Source organism: Cynoglossus semilaevis, chromosome 4 (assembly GCF_000523025.1).
Source record: "Cynoglossus semilaevis isolate Cse_v1.0 chromosome 4, Cse_v1.0, whole genome shotgun sequence".
NCBI lineage: Eukaryota > Metazoa > Chordata > Actinopteri > Pleuronectiformes > Cynoglossidae > Cynoglossus > Cynoglossus semilaevis.
The window spans coordinates 6,186,782-6,204,257 of record NC_024310.1 but is presented as its reverse complement, the minus strand read 5'-3'; the positions used below and the strand labels follow the sequence as shown (position 1 = coordinate 6,204,257).

The window sequence follows — 17,476 nt, the reverse complement described above, 5'->3', positions numbered from 1 at the left end:
TGAGGGGAGAGCGGGGAAGTCACGTGGTCTTTCTACGTGTTTATATTCAAATGGCTCGACTGAGGTCTACTGTGATCAACATGTTCACCTGCTGCATTCATCTGGAAGGAAAACACACACACACACACACACACACCATCTCTAAATAACCCGTCCCTCCATTATCATCTGACATCCAGGTGTTTACATCACACAATCACTTTTTTTGCTGACTCATGAAACATAAACAGTTGCGAAATAGAAGAAGAACAATTGAAATAACGTGCTCACCCCAAAAAAACTCTTAAAGCTGGGCGGTGGCTCCTGGTCAATGGAATGAAAAAAAAAAAACACAAGCCAATTGAATCATAGTTTACACGACCCTGCCTGATAAACAGGGCTGGATTTTTCAAATGTATCATATCATGCTAACGAGCAAACTGGGAGTGTATTTTAATGGGGATGCTTGATTATGTACCGCTCAACAGCGTTTGATTCTCCAGAACAGATGTCTGATCACTTGTCATGCAACACGCTCTGATCTTTCGATTGTCAAATCATTTGTCTTCATAATTAGGCACTGGGTTTTTTTGTTTTTTTTTTCGGTTTTGATTGACATGCATCACTACTGGAGCGTCCGTCGCTTCGTGGAGCGCAGGTTCCAGTTTGTCATGACGTTGATGACGCAGACTCCTCATGCATCATCATTTCTTTGGAGCCGACGTTGTTAAACTACCTGTCTGGTCCTAATGAGGAGATCGACGAGGCTTCGGTGCTGATATTTAACACTTCATGCACAGATTAACCAGCCTGTTTAAACTGCCTCACTCCCCCATCAATATCAACACGACACGGTTCAGAGTCTTTCAGTGATTATAAGAAATATGATGTGATTTTTGTTACACTCCAGGAACAAGATGGTTCCTGAGCTGGAGTGGAGTCTGAGGCGACAGTGGATGGTGGTGCAGTGGAGCATGCTCGCTTGAACAGCCTTATCCTCACGGACCATTTGGCCTTAACTCAGCAGAAATTAAAGGAACCTGGGACTTGATGAAGTGAAGAAGTTAAAAAAAAAACGTTTTTGTTCTATGCTCATTGGTTGGAAGGTGGTAAAAAATAGTTGGTTCAGCTTGGTTCAAATCCATCTTTGGTTTTTTGACCCTTGACCTCCCAAATATGAAGGGCTGCATCAGTAAAGGGTTTTAAAAAATGGAACAAACTACTAATTTTTCTCTCAAAGTAAATGACTGAACAAATTGTCATTTTCTTTTAAACTTAGATTTTTTTTTTTACTTATTATCCGTTTGCCTAATGCTAACTTCATACAACAGTTAAATACAAATTTGTCCATAATTGTTAACTGTATTCGTCATAAAGTGTTTGGCTGCAGTGTGTCATGCTTTCAAACCTTCATTATTGCTGAAGTTAAATACAAATTTGTCCATAATTGTTAATTGTATTCATCATGAAGTGTTTGGCTGCAGTGTGTCATGCTTTCAAACCTTCATTATTGCTGTGTTTTGAACTCTTTTCCCTCCATGGGAGGTGAACAAGGTAAAGAACAGAGTGAAAGGTCAGTGAGCGGGCGTACGTGTCGGGCGAGGATGAGGCTGTTCAACGCTCTGTTTGGCACAATGGCACAGGTAGGTGTGGGTTCAGACCGGCCATCGGCATTGGTTGAGATTAGCCCTGGAATGGAATGACGGTGGTGATAATCAGCTGATCGACAGGAGGGCCTGTTCGCCCGGCTGATTCCAGGCGAACAGACGGCCGCGATCGCCGGCTCTTACCACGACAGATATCCTGACTCGTTTGGAAGTCTTCCTGAGCTCGGGAGAAGCGGGGCTCTCCACGTTGTTGTTTTTCTTACAAACAACACACATACAACGTTAAAGACACAGCACACAAACATGTCAGCGGCAGCTCCGTGGTTCCACTGAGACATCGCTGTGAGGCTGAAGGAGAAAAATTAGAATGGAATTCTAAATCCTCACTCCTCCTCCTCCATCAGGGTGAGTGACGGAGGAGAGTTTGTCTCCGCAGCAGCTCTGCAGGACGCAGGGCCCAGGCTAATTCAGATGGATCTGTTCTCTGAGGCTGAGTGTGTTTTTGTGCGTCTGTGTGAGTGTGGGAGGTGTTGCAGTGTAGAACATGAAGGACTGTACGTGAGAGATAGCATTGGACTGTGTAGGTGTGTTAAATGTGTGAGTGACAGGAGAACATGAAGGACTGTACGTGAGAGATACAGTAGCATTGGACTGTGTAGGTGTGTGAGTGTGTCCCTCTGTGAGTGTGTGTGTTTAAGGACAGGGTTTTCTCACCTCCAGAGCCTCTGCATCCGGACTGGCACAGAACAGATTCTTTAAAGCGATGCCTGAATGATCGTTTACATCTGTGAAGAAAACAGAGGGAGAATCAAAACAATGTCGACAACAAAAGAAAAAAAGCATGATGTTCTGTCAGCAGAGCCTGGAGTCAGTGGTGTGAATATCTGTCATGTTCTGGTCTCAGAGAGAGAAGGTGATCCTCTTTATATTTTAATATTCTGTTGTAGTTCAGAGACTGACTTACTGACAGGGATCTCAGTGGGTCGCTCCACCACAGACGATCTCTTCAGTGCAGGTTTCAGGGGCTTCTGAGGTGTTGTTCTGGTGGGACTGAAGGAAGACTCTTCTGTTGAGATCTGCATGAGAGAGAGAGAGAGAGAGAGAGAGACTTGTTTTGTGTGTAACACTTCACAGAACCATCATGGGTTTTACCTGAAGCACAGGGTAAAAGAGTATATGTCTAATCTAACTCCTCATCTCTTATTATCTCATTAACCCTCTGATAAACTCCCCTCCACACACAAGTCAAACATTTCCCTTTTCTAATACAGAGAACTTGTTAAACAAAAACTACGATCTCAAACGCCGGCTGAAAAAGTGATGAAACAAGAAAGAACAGAAGAGACTCAGAAGGATGAGGAACTCTCTGAAGTTTTCTTATGATCTCAAACACAATTCTGTAAATGATGCTGCTAAAAAGTCAAAGGAGCCGAGCTGAGCTCTTTTACTAAACTCACTCCACTCTCATTTACGCTGTAATTAAAACACTGGAGAACAACACTGTTTTTGACAGTGTTGGTAAATACGTCATATTCACTGAGTCTCACAGACGACATTACTTTTACAAGTGTATAAAATCATTACAAAGTGCCCAATTACTGAACGGCTGAGAACACATGTTTACAGTAGAGACATAAAAATTCCAAACAGCTCAGAGTTCCACGGTCGAGATAAAGTTCTTATTGCTCATAAAGGAGGGAGCAGAAGGAAACCAGAAACATTTTAGATCCAAAAAAGGAAGAAAGGGAACTCGCTCTCTCTCTCTCTTTCTCACCCTCACCTTCACACACACACACACTTCTGCCTCACATCTCCATATCTACACCTAGGGGTTCTTGACTCATCCACTAACTGCGAATGGAGGAAATTGAATTGAAGACAGAGCCAAGATAAATCGACATCACGGAGCACACGGAGCCCAGAACCAATTTACACCTTCACCTCAACCCAGTGCTGCCTATTAAACACACAGCATCTGCTCCTGTCTGTTATGGATGGCTTAATAACACACATGTTAATGCTCCCTGCGATCAATTCTCTCTCTCTCTCTCTCACACACACACACACACAACTCTTTGATGAGCCAATTCCTCCAGACCATCCTTTAATTCCGATAATCCAGTTCAATGGGCAAGACATATGGACCGTCAGCACTTTCTAATTGGAAAAAAAAGGTCAACGTCTGGTTCTTCTGTGAAATGTAGAACCTTTTTATCCAAATGGAAAATAAAGATCATTTCTAACATCTTTGGTTTTTGTAAGAGGAAAGATCATTTCTAACATCTTTGTTTTTGTGAGGATTTTTTCAAGATTAATTTTTTTTTCAATTTTGTCTGATAACATTTAATATCCCAGGTAATTCTGTGATGTTTTCTTTTTCCCCTCACTCCTTCAGTACAGTGTGGCTGACCTGGAAGCGGACTTCCTGGCTGGCTCTCAGGTTGTCGTCCTCGCTAGTGGTGTTGGAAATGATTGACATGCGTTTTTTCTCGGCGGCGGCTCTCTCCCTGATGTACTCCAGCCGTCTGGGGCGACCGAGCTGCTGCGACAGCAGAGACTGGAGCTGAGCGCGCTCGATGGAGCCCAGAAGGATCATGGACTCTGAGGAGGAAGCACAGACAACATAGGAATAATAAAACTAACACACGGTGACCTGCACAGACACGGAGTTCCACTTGAGTCACGTGTCGCCACTAGTTGGTGCTAATGTGTGCGGCAGCCTGATTTGATTAAATGCCACGGCTAATTGTCTCTGCATGGCTGCTGAAGGGAGTGGGTGTTTGAAATACCACATTAGCACTTAAGTGAGGTGGCAAGTAGAGCGCCATCAGCAAGAAGCACTCAGGCAACAGGGCTGTCAATCAATGCATCAATTAGTCGGTCAATCAATTCATTTTTCACCATAATTATCAAAAGGTCACAGTAGCAGTTTAATGAAGTTACTACTTCTAAGTATCTCAAGAAGCTTCGTACAAGACGACTTTTATGGGAGGAGGCAGCTATATAACAGTACTACTCAAATAGTGGGGCGGGGCCCCCTGGGGTGGCGTGGTGAAATGCCACGGGGTCCAGTTGAATATGACACGCTGGGCACAAGTGTGCAGCTGCTGTAATGCGTGAGCGATAATCAAGCCGCGAGTCACTAGGTGGCAGCAGGATGTTTTTTGCTACATTCATGTAAACGAACACACTGCTAACACAACAAAAAAACAAAAAAAAAAAAAGTGTGAATCTGACCTGCTGATTCCACCAGAGCCAGGGTCTTCAGGTGGCCCGTCATCAACACGTTGTGCAGGTCTCTGTAGCAGCAGTTCAGAGTGATGTACCTCCGGGTCGCGGGGGCAGCAGTCGCCACCCAAATCACATTGCACCGTACCAAACCTTCCTGCGGGTGGTGAGTCCACTGGAATTAATAATAATAATAATAATAATAATAATCATAGATTTTTTTTTCTAAAAGCTTTTGCTAATCTTCTTTTGCTGCATCTGCCAAAACCTGTTAACACAAAAACAGTTTCTTGACCACTTCCTGTGCCAACCCACACTGTGATGCCAGCACGCCGGCCGTGGCCAACCTTCCACTCCTGTTACTTAACTCACTGTCCTCTCATGAAAAACAGCCTGTTTTTTTGGCCAGCCTCCTCGGCTCCATTTTTAATGCAATAGAGCACCAGGTATTTAAAAAAATGACATTTTCGGAGCACTATAATTTGGAATAAGCAAATAAAAAAAGAGATAAAAAGAAGAAGAAAAAAACTTTTCTTAGGTTTTTGCAGCACTGCTAATATAACTGCCATCTTCTATCACTCATTCTGCAGGAATCAACACAAGTCAAACTATCAAACTTTATTTTTTTAATCACCCAAGGACATTCAATATTATACACAATAGTGACCCCTACTGAGCTGTAGACGGCTGTGCAGGTCATTTTCTTGAATGGAAGTTTTTTGTTTTTTTGTTTGTTTTCAGTGAACACAGACCATAGAGAATTTCTGAGACTTCAAAAAACACTTTTTAGTGTTTGGAATTTTGAAACTGTAGTCCGACAGTGAGGTACACAACTAGTGTTCAATCAAACCTCAGGTTGTCAATTTACTTTGGGGGAAAAAACAAACTTAATTCAGTTTAATTCTATTGAGGAAAAAAATATTTTAATAAAATAATTTATTTTTGCTGCCAAAGACTAAACTGCAGCTGCCGCTCAGAGGTTTTCAGACACTAAAAGGAGTCATTTCTCATCGCAGTTTTCACTTTTCTCTTCATTTTTTCTCTTCGACACTAAAAGGAGTCATTTCTCATCGCGGTTTTCACTTTTCTCTTCATTTTAATTCAAACCAATCCAGGAGCCCAGGGGCGGGCGGATCTACCAGACACCTTCTTAGCAAATATGTCAGTAAAATGGATGATTAAAAAGATCCATCACCCTTGAGCTGAACTTTTTTTTTCCCCCAGTTGAACAACCAGTCTCATTTAATTTGCTCCTGGATCTGAGAGAATAATGTAATGTATGCCTCTGAACTGACCACAACTGCTGGCAAGACTAATTTCCCTGGGGGTATCAGACGGCTGATGAAATCTGATTGGTTTCTTCTTATTCCAGCAAATGTGGGCCCACTACATCAGATCAGCTGGAGCTCGCCTGCTTTTCATCCGCAGCGCAACGATTTGATCCTGAACAAACACCGTGACAGAGTCATACACCCAGGCTCATGGATCATCCACAGCATCGTCCACAGCCGCTGGGGTTGACACGGCCTGTGGGGTTTACTTTTTTTTGGGGTTGGGGGGGGGGTGGTTGGTTCACCGCCTGCAGCGTGGCTCGCGGTCGTGAGAACGGGCGAGGAATTAGACAAACTGTATTTGGCCGACGAGACGTGGCACGGAGTGTAAAGGCAGGCGCTTGGTGTGAGCGTGAACACCCGCGCCACGTACACACACGGTGATGTTATGTAATTGTTTTCACAGTTTAAACAAATGTACACACACGGTGATGTAATTGTTTTCACAGTTTAAACAACAAAAAAAAGTCCATTGTTGTAATGAAGACGAGCTGAATGGAAGAAGAAACAGAAAAGGTGTCAAAGCTGAAATGTGTGTGTGTGTGTGTGTGTGTGTGTGTGTACCTGGCACTTGGAGAGTGTGTTATATCTGCAAAGCAACATGGAAATACATTAAAGATATTAAATCCAGTCTGTGTGGGTGTGAAAGAGAATAAATGCACTTTCATATGGGTGTACCAGACATCCGGTTGTTATACAAGCTTTCACTGTGTGTGTGTGTGTGTGTATGAGAGAGAGAGAGAGAGAGTGTAAGAGAGTGCTGGTTGATGGCGGCGTGGGTGTAAGATGGATAATTTCCACTTTGAGTGAATAACACGTTGAGCTCGGAGGGAGCGAGGCTACGTCCTCCTGCTCTGCTCCCGTGTGCTGCAGCATTAAAACCCACGGGTCTGTGTCTCACTGCTGGAGCTCCACTGAGGTACAGTCACACCATCGAGAACTCAGGAGTTCATCGACTAACAAAACAGGAACAAAATGATTATTATTATTATCATTTCTAATTCAACAGGACCTGCTGGGAGATGACACTCCGCCCACGGCCGTGACACTTTAGAACCCAGTACGGAAAAGGAACCAATAACCTTCCATCTTATACACGTGGTCGTCCATTGGCCCCGGTGCACAGAAAATATTCTATGAGAGCATTTGTTTTGTAATTTTTTCATGTTTAAGTCAGTTTTGAGTGTATATAAAACCATAAATATCACTCTTTGATACGGATGTCTGAAATTAAACTTTTGCCGATATTTTCCAAACACTAAATTTCCAATTCCGATATCAACCCATACCCATATATGTAGCTATTTGCAGCGAAACACTGCGCTGTGTCACGATGATTAATAATTCACTTTCAGTTCACATCATCTAAGACGTTGTTTCCCAAAGACTGGGTCGTGACCCTCAGGTGGGTCACATAAGATTTTTTTTGGGTCATCTGGCATCACGTTTCCTGGGAGTTTACGAACAACGTCTATCAAAAAAAAAAAGTTTGGGAAACACCCAAACTAAGGAAAAATTGAAGAAAAATAACGATTCTTACCAATATTACAAAATTGACGTCCCTTCTCTTTGAAAATGATTAAATCTTTTAAAATGTGTAAAATTGTAGATGACCTAAAAATTCTTAATTAGCATCTCAAGCTCTTAATGAAGAACTGTTAATGAGTGAAGGAAGTTGTTGTTGTTGTTGTTGTTGTTGCTTCAGGTTGATGTTCCTACACCACTGTGAGCTGAGAGAGAGAATTTCCAGACAGTTTCTAAATCATTTTTATGCCTCGGCAACTTTGAACATCACCAAACATCAATCATTACGTTGAGAGTGATATTCAGATGATGGATGGTCGGGTCATTATTATTTTCTACACTATACATCAACACTAACACCCAGTAAAACACCAACTTTTTATCTGTGGATACCGTTTATCTTGTTCATATATGATTAATGATCATCTTTCACGGTGATTATTACGTGAAATCTGCATCAACAGATCCACAGACCCACAGTGAAGTCACTACAGACACCTGTTAGGGTGATTTTCAATGTTCAACTGACACTACATTTTAGCAAAGAAACGTCAGCTGAAGGTCAGAGTCTGGATAGAAGACGGTCATTTATCTATTCCTATTGGTCCTCCCGCTCCACGGGAAAGAAATACAGTCTCAGACGGAGGAGAGCGAAGACTTGAGTTGCCGTTTTTGGACATAAACCAGAACAAGTAAACAGGACTATATAAAAAAGCTAACGCTTTCTAACGTTTTGCGATCCACAGCAGAGCATCCCACAGCACAGCACCAAACCGCACTGTCACAAAAAGTATGTGTCGTGAAGTTTAGTTTCAGTGTGAGACGTTGGCCTGTTCAGTTAAACATGATGCTGATATACTGGCAGGAATTGAAGAAAGACAAATACAAAGATCGTATTCAACAGCTCAGAGTCTCTCTGTGTCTCTCTCTCTCTCTCTATCTCAAACTATTTGTAGTAAATATATTTTTCAGACCAATTCATTTAAACTGGATCATCACTGATGCCGCGCCACATTTGTTGGGAATCCCTGCAGTAGAGCAGTGCTGTAACTGCTGTATTTTATGCACAGAGTGCAGCTGTATCACAGCTGCAGTAAGTGTGAATCTGTTTCAGGATCCGTGTCTCCCCTGAGAGGATGTGAGCAGCGGTGCACGGCGTCCTGAGGCACAGTAATCCTAACAATATCCTCCGCCATTTCCTTAATCTTATTGGGAGAGAAAGATTAGAGAGGAAAACAGAAGAAGGAACAGCCGAGCAGCTTGTGTTAATGTGTGTAATACAATCTAAGGTCAGAGCTAATTTAAATTTAAAACCTGCTGTTGTGAGACTTGTACTTAGCTGTAATGACACTGTATTAGAATAATATGGATTCTAGTCCTTTAATACACTGTTCTTTGATTTAGTTTAAAAAAGAATATGTGGCAGTTACATCATTCTCAACACATGATTCTCAAATATTATCATTAATACTAAAGACACTACATGATTCTCAAATATTATCATTAATAATAGTAATAAAGACACTTTTGGGAGAACATCCTGAATGTACTGTACATTTAAGGGTTGATTTTAAAGTTGGGATTACTGCTGGGTTAATCCAATATTATGATGTTTTTTGTTTGAAAGTTGTGCAGGAGCTCCTTCAACCAAACAGGAGGTTTATTATATACCACTGTGTGTAAATTTGAACTGCTCCAGGAGGGTAGTTTAAAGGGTAATAAATGCTCAGTTTGGGTTTAAAAGCCTTCACTTTTATTTTTATTTTCTACCTGTAAACTGTACCAGTACCTGGAGTCTCAGTTTCAGCAGCTACAACAACAAAAAAAGAACTGACTGTAATAAAAGTTTCACTGCGGCTTTGTAGAAGTTTTCTTTTTTCTTTTACCGCTCAACAGTTTTATTTTGCCATTATTTTTTATTATTAATGTGACAAAAACTCCAACGTGTTTGACCTCTTAACCTAAACACTGACCCGTGGGCCACAACTGGTCCTAAAATTGAACGAGTGTTGGCGTGAGCTAGCATAAATGATATGTAAAAGTCATGCACAAAGGCTAAAATGCTAAAATGCTTTTAGCCTTCTCTACGCCATCTGCAGGGAAAATGTGGGCATTGCAGGGAAAAGGTAGAAATATTATTTATATTGTAATCACAATACAATAAAATTATATGATTTGGACATGTTTGGCGGACCGGATTAAGGAGCTAAATGGGCTGCATCCAGCCCCCGAGCCTTAGTTTTGCCCATGCCTGTCCTAACTTACCACCACTGGAGTTACTTGAATATATTAATGGATTGCGAATGTTAACGTGTTTTACTAAAATTACTTAATTTATATTTTGTGGTTTGACATGATAATAAAAAAGTGTCTTAAAGTGAAATTTTTAGTTTCACATAAAAACAGACTTCATCCTCTGAATAAATAACCCTTCAGTCTGGAGGCTTCAGTGAATCTGTACCCAGAGTATTGTGTTTATCTTCAGTGAGTTAAGTGTTTACAACCATCAACGGAGAGAAAATAAAGTATGCAACTGTTCCCACTCGTCATCACTCTCTCTCTCTCTCTCTCTCTCACACACACACAAACACACACAGGAGAGGGGTGTGAAAATGTGAGGTTGCAGGAGATAATAAGGAGCGACAGGAAAGCGAGCCACAGAGAGCGGCTGTGAGGGCTGCTTAATGGAGAGGTCGGACCAGGTTCTGATGTGAAATGAAGGATTCAAGTAGCCAACAGATATTCAACTCTTCAGGGGACGGCCGCAGAAAATAACGAACAGATGGAGGAAGAGATCAAACTTTCCTTTTTTTTCATTACTCCCCAGTTTGTGAATGATGCATTGGAACTATTATCTCCACCTAACGACGCTGCCTACATCCATAACAATAACAACTTCCTGACAATGCAGTGAAAAGTGCTGCTGTGAGGATCCCGGGAGCTCAGGGGACGCCTGGTTATCCATTTCACTGTAAATGATTAATGAGTGAATGCATTAGAAAACCACGTAACAGTGGACCACAGGACCAGGCACCCCCCCCACACACACGGCCCAGTTTTAGTGACATGATGTTTCACTCTTTGTGTGTGAAATTAAGGTAAGGATTACAGTACTAAAATTCTAATCTCTCTCCATATAATCAAAATTAGACCGTGGTTTATAATCCATAACATTGTCTTAAGGATGAGGGCAAATAATCAAAAGGCTAAAATGAAAGTGGAACTAGTAAATAGTACAGTAAATTAAACTGAATTAAACTAAATTCAGTTGAATTTAAATCAAATTTGAATGTAATTTTAATTTAGTTTAACAAAATTAATTTGGTTATATTGTATTATTATATATATATTATAATATATATATTATATTTTTAATCGACAAAAAAAATAAACCAAATATTTAAAATAAATTTTTTACTGACAAAATTGCAACTGCCACCAAGTTACTACTTTGTAAAAAAGACTAAGACTTCAACAAAATTGATCTCAACTGACTCGTCTCATATATTTTGCTTTTTTTTTTTGTCTTTTTCATTTCCGTGTGAACGTGTGACGCAGAGTCGGCTTCATTGGCACCACAGTAGGTACAGTATGCAGAGAGGTGAACACTATGCTCTCACAGCTACAGCACACGTCAGTAACTGATGCAACCACCATCTCTTCAATGTGGGCAAAACACACCTGAAATGTTTACATTTATTTCCTGACAATGTCTAAAAATCCCTGTGGATTTTTGACATCTGTGAAATAGGATTTGTCTGGAGGTGCACACTGGTGCACTGCAGGTGTTTCAGGCACAGGGCAGAACAGTCAATGTGGCATTATATCAGCAGTTTTACTGCATCAGCCGACACTGGGTGGTTTCATAGTTAAAGGTAGAAATAAAATGGACACTGATTTACTGTTAAACAGAGGAAATAACCCCACTCTACAGGCTACTGTCACCCCCACTGGCTGAACTAATGTACTGCCCCTCTGTGTTAACCATCCTTTTTTTTTTATGTGAAAATTCCGTCACATACGATGTGTTTATATATACATATATATTTGTAGATATTTTAATATATATATATATATTGAAATATCTGCATGATTGTTAACGCTGAAGTTGAGGTGACCGACCTTCTTGATATATATATAAATATATATATTCAAATATCTGCATGATTGTTAACGTTGAAGTTGACGTGACCGATATCCGATGTTGTCCAAACACTTAATTTCCAATTCCGATATCAACCGCTGCCGATATAGGCCTGGTAATATTTTATTTTTTTATCTGTACGAACCACTGTATGCGATTTATTAAATGAGCTGCAATGCTGCCATCTAGTGACTTTCACTTTAATATACAGCTGTTTATCCCCAAAACTATTTTTAGGTCACACGTCGTTGGATGAACCCCAGGCATTGTGTTATCGTGTTTTCATTATCAAAGGAAAAACCAATCATGTTTCTTACAGATATTACATAATATGCTAATATTGGCCCGATAATATCGGTCGGTCGATATTATCGGACAGCCCTAATTTATACATTTAAATACTCAACACTATTTTGAGTTACAGCCGCTGAACCTGAAGGAAAGTTGGGAGATTAATTTGCCATAAGACAATTTTTTTTTAACCTCGTTATGTGTTTGTACTGCAGTATGATATCATACAATGTGACAGTACTACTATGATGTAATGTGTGGTCGGTACGTACTCGTGATGTCCCCAGCCGAGCTCTGGAAGGTAGGGCAGCTTTTTGATCCTGATGATGGAGTCGTAGAGGGAGGGCTGCAGGGACTGGGCAACAGCATTGGCCAAGATCACCGCGATCATTACGGGCAGGATGTGGGAGATCTGGCCAGTCAGCTCAAACACAATCACTGACGTGGAAACCGTGTGGGTGACCGCTCCCGACAAGGCTGCTGCACCTTTTGGTGGAAGAGACAAAGAGAAAAATAAAATAAGAGAAAAATGGGGAAAAAAAAAATAACTTTAGAATCTTTTGTCCGACTGTTTTTATTGAGACAACTGGTGCGGTTTAAACTGGTCCCTGAAAGGCTGCGATGACATCATCCATAAAGAAGACAGGCAGCTCAATTTGAACATGATTAAATGTGTAATAACTTAGGCCTTAACTACCCCGCAGCAGGTCCTGTAACAAAGAAGAACTGCTGATTGATGAACACTTTAAACTGAGTTCACTTCACACCACAATTCTTCTCAAATACCACAGCATCATAAAACTGCAAAAAGAGTTCAAACAAACAAGTACTGTAGGAGAGTGAAGGTGCAGTAACAAGGAACAGACACACATCCACCAAATACAAGATAAAGGCAAAGCTACGAGTTTCAAAAGTTGTAAAAACAGAATAAAAAAAGTCAAATAAAGTCAATGTGATGAATACAAATCTGAATGTGAAAAACTTGAACTCTTTGGTTTTCCTGAGTATAAACCATCTCACCTCTTTGGCCCAAATGTCTGATGATGTAATAACTGCTGTGTAAATGAAGCAGAACCAGACGACAGGTGGGAACCAACCATAACAGATGTCACGGAAATACAGGATCTGTATTCATGTTTCAGTTAAACGTGTTCAGTGAAAACCACCTCGGTGCAGACCATTCCATTCATCAGTAATGGATTTAAATTGACAATGCCACAGTAATTATTTTTTAAATTGATTTTCTGGAGCAGATCTCTCTTCAGTCCAACTATGTGAATTCACACAAACTGCTCTTATATACTCATATGGAAAAGAGAAAAAAGAAAAGAAAGAAAATCGATTTGCTCGTCCAATTCAGTACGAAGGGGAACCCTAATAATTCCTAATCGCTTTTCCCTCCGATACAGCTCTGCGAACAGAGCAATATAAAAGCAGCGGAGTCAGCCTCTGCTGCTCGGCACAGAAAACAGATGAGTCCAATTCGATGGATGAGATTAACACTGGCAAAAAAACAGTACCGGACGGCGGCGTTAATATGGGTGGAAGGGCGGAGAGGCAGAAACAGATGGTGGGCTGGAGGAACCGTCGTCGTTCACTCTCCTAACTTCATTAAGTCCATCTGGGTTTGCCCTCTGATCTATGCTGCTGCTGCCCCGGCCTGTCCTATCCTTCAGTCTCCACTAGGAGACGGATGGTAGAGGCTCGTCACGTTGTCAGTCGTACTGTACAGACCAACGCCAACGCCGAGCTGTTGCGTAATCAGCGTGGCTGTCAACAAGTGCTCAGAGGAAGAAAAGACAACACCGCATGTCATTAGACATGGAGGACGGAGATGAGACAGCTGGTGTCTGCACGATGAATAAATACAAGGACGTGGTACATACTAAATACATGGAGAGTACTGCAGTACATTCTGTAATAATAAAACATAACTTTTATAGTGGGCCTAGACGTAGTTAGCTGTTTATTATCGATATCCGATACGCCGATATTGTCCATACACTTAATTTCCGATTCAGATGTGTCGATTACCGATATGTCACTATGACAATACTTTCACTTTCACTTTCACTTTCAATTTTACAACAATTTTTATGTCACATCATCTGGGTGAAACCAGGCATTGCTGTTATTATCGGGTTTTCATTATCGGAGGAAAAAAACGATAACGATTCTTACTGATATTACATAATTATGCTAGTATCGAGCGATAATATCGGTTGTCCGATTATCGGACATCCCTACTTTTCATCAGGGGTGTCAAACGTTTAAAATGTGTAATCTGATCATGATTAATCATGATTGATCTAAATCTACATGTGACTTTATAGGAGGGGGTGCCCAACACCTGGTCCCGGGACTGGTGCCAGCTCGTAGGTCATTTGGTACCGGGCCACATGATGGCGCTGTATTTCTGGTCTACAGTAATGGTTGACCGGTCTTGGGTACAGAGAGGGTTGGGGACCACTGCTTTATAAACACACAAACAACAGCAGGCAGACGTATGTGTTTCACGCCATTTTTATCTTGGAGAATTATTAATATGAAGAACAGTTGCACAAGGATAACTGAAAACTGAAAACTCCTCCACAGAGTTGGTGGATTTCAGTCATTACTGTGCATCTTGGTGATGGATTGGACAGTAGTTTCAAAAGTTTGGTGAAGTCTTTGTTCTGAACATTATTATTCCGTCTCCCCCGCAATCAGTCTGACGACTGTATCAGTCAGTTTTTTCAGGCGTAGACTCACTCACTGCCTTCTGTCTGTGAGCAGCTGGTCTGACCTAGGCTAGCTGCTGACCTGAAGACCACGCCCCGACAGTGGCATGCTGGTCAACGAGATGATGTTTTGAACTTGAGCTGCTTTGATTAAACTAAAAACTTTTCTCGTGCAGTGTAATTTTTGATCTACGGTGCACGATATTTTGTCTGGCTAGCTGCTGACCTGAAGACCACGCCTCGACAGTGGCATGCTGGTCAACAAGATCAACTTTGATTAAAGTAAAAACTTTTGTCGTGCAGTGTATTTTTTGATCTACGGTGCACGACATTTTGCCAACGCACAATTGAAACTCAACAGTTGGCGAGTTTACAGTGAAACTGATTAATTAAAGATGTCATGGTGGGATTAATTATGGTGGGAAAAGAATTATAACAACCAGTTTCCTGAACTCACCCACAACAGCGTAGCCTCCTGGGACTATCGTGTAGATGGTGCCATCTGTGTGAATGCCGTCTGGGAACCAGGCCGCCATGCTTTCTCCAACCAGACGACCGAAGGCCGCTCCTGCAGACCCACAGACAGAGACAGAGGCCGGAGATCAGACATCCAGTCTAATCAGTCAGTCACAAACAGCAGCCCTCCAACTACATCAGGTCTAAAGATCGTTTTTCCATGTCTGAGGACTGGTCCGTCCAGTTCTGTCTCACAGTCTTTGGATCTCAGACAGAAGCTGTCGACTCTTACCTATGACGAACACAGGCATGAAGGCTCCGCAGGGCACTGGTATGGTGGTGGCCAGGGCGGACATCCAGAACTGGAAAAGAAGAGAGGAAACAAAAACGGTCCTGAGAATAAAGAACTGTGAGGCACTTCAATTAGCTTCCTGTAGATGACAGGAAGTGGAATCCTCCGGCAGCAGTGAGCAGGCAGCCGTGCGAAGCTTATTGTCGGGGTTAGATTGAGCTGTCACTTTCACTGCTAATTTGGCAAAGACCCTGAAATGAACCGAGTGTAACGAGTGGCCTCTAATGATTGGCTGACACCGTGCCATTGGAGGGAAGTGCTAATTAGGGAAAACAAACAAAATGTTATCGCTAACAATCTTTGAACAGCGTGGTCGGTTTATAGAGTGAAAAAAAAGTTTCGATCTCAGCCCTAACTTCAACAAAGGTCACATGATCAAATGAATAGATTATTAAATGGCAGCGTTGACAAATCTGTGTCTTCCATTAAAAATGACTAATGAACCAGACGACGACTGCACCAAAAACATGGCTGCCAGCAAACGCATTAGAAAAACTGAATTTAGCAGCAAGAGATACTTAAAAAAATACTTTAAAAAATCTGGGCCATTTTCCAGCAGCAGCAACGACTGAGTCAAACGGAGAGGCCAAAGAACCGCCGTGTCTGACTGAAGGATTAACGCAGAGCTGGCTCTGTGGGTTTTCCTGGTTCCAGACCAGTGAAGTGCAACATAAAAGTCCGATTTCTATCGCAACTTCAAATGATCAAATCAGAGCCTGACACCGTAGCTATAGTTACCAAGCCTGACAGGGCGGCCGGTGAAGAGCAGGGCAGAGACGGACGTGGGACGCAGCAGTCTGCCGCTAATCAACTTATGGACAGGCAATAACTCTTCAGGAGAATATTGATTTGATCAGTGTGAAAAATGTAAGGTCAACTGCTCCCAGCGAATGGCAGATTGGATTTGACTGGTAGGCAATCAGCAACGATCCGTCCAGCCTGCTTCGTTACAGGCACAACAACTAACGACTCAATAGGAACTGAGGTTTTTGATCAAATAAGTCTGTGCCAAAACAACAACAACAACAAACTCTTCACTTCACATCTAAATAAACCCAATGATCCCTTCAGAAATGCTTGAAGATGAAGCGAAAAAATAACAAACTCACATCCAGAAATGCTTGAAGATGAAGCGAAAAACTATTTTTTAAAATAACAAACTCACATGACAAGAAATGAAATTTGGATTTAAAATGACTTAATTGAATCAATTTTAATTAAATAATTTTAAATTATTCCTCCCTATCTCTGTCTCCTTCCTCCCCTCGCTGCTTCCTTCTTCCTCTTCCTTCTTCCTGGTGTCCTCTCGGTTCGTTCTAAAGTTAGATGTAATCTAGTCTGGCTGCCATGGTGAACTAATGAATAAAACAGCATGTCCACACAGAGAGAACTCTGGGAAATCAGAGCGTCAACGCTAAGTGGTTGGTGGACAGAAACAAAGAGGTGAGCAGTGGAATATATGTACACACTGTCAGTGTGAAAAGACACATATATACAATATATAAAAACATATAATAGAGATGTATATTTTAATTATAATGATGAGGATTATAATCATACATACTATGAATATATAACTATATAGATATATATTAACATCACTAGAAATATGTTGATACATATACATACACATACATACAAATATATGTGTGTATTTAAATATATATTTACATAATTTCAATAAGTAACATCAAATAATTTAGAATTTTATAAAGTATATTTATATTTTAGTCGCCAGATTTATAGTCAATAGTTTTATCAAAACAAAACAAAACATTTTTAGAGATTGTTAGACTTTATATTTTTTACCTTTTTTACATTCTACAGTATATGTGTATATATAT

The 17,476-nt window shown here is 41.1% G+C and overlaps 1 protein-coding gene across 1 annotated transcript in view; it reads right to left on the bottom strand.

Annotated features, from left to right (window-relative positions):
- The window catches only part of clcn2c (chloride channel 2c), a 90,579-nt gene that overhangs the window by 22,709 nt on the left and 50,394 nt on the right, over nt 1–17,476 (bottom strand). Inside the window, exons 13-21 of the mRNA XM_025055220.1 lie at nt 15,573–15,642; nt 15,282–15,392; nt 12,341–12,590; nt 4,824–4,912; nt 3,997–4,187; nt 2,551–2,662; nt 2,301–2,371; nt 1,770–1,844; nt 271–303 (exon numbers count right to left, since the gene is read on the bottom strand). Coding sequence (XP_024910988.1) covers nt 271–303; nt 1,770–1,844; nt 2,301–2,371; nt 2,551–2,662; nt 3,997–4,187; nt 4,824–4,912; nt 12,341–12,590; nt 15,282–15,392; nt 15,573–15,642 — 1,002 coding nt within the window. The remainder of the gene's footprint in view (nt 1–270; nt 304–1,769; nt 1,845–2,300; nt 2,372–2,550; nt 2,663–3,996; nt 4,188–4,823; nt 4,913–12,340; nt 12,591–15,281; nt 15,393–15,572; nt 15,643–17,476) is intronic.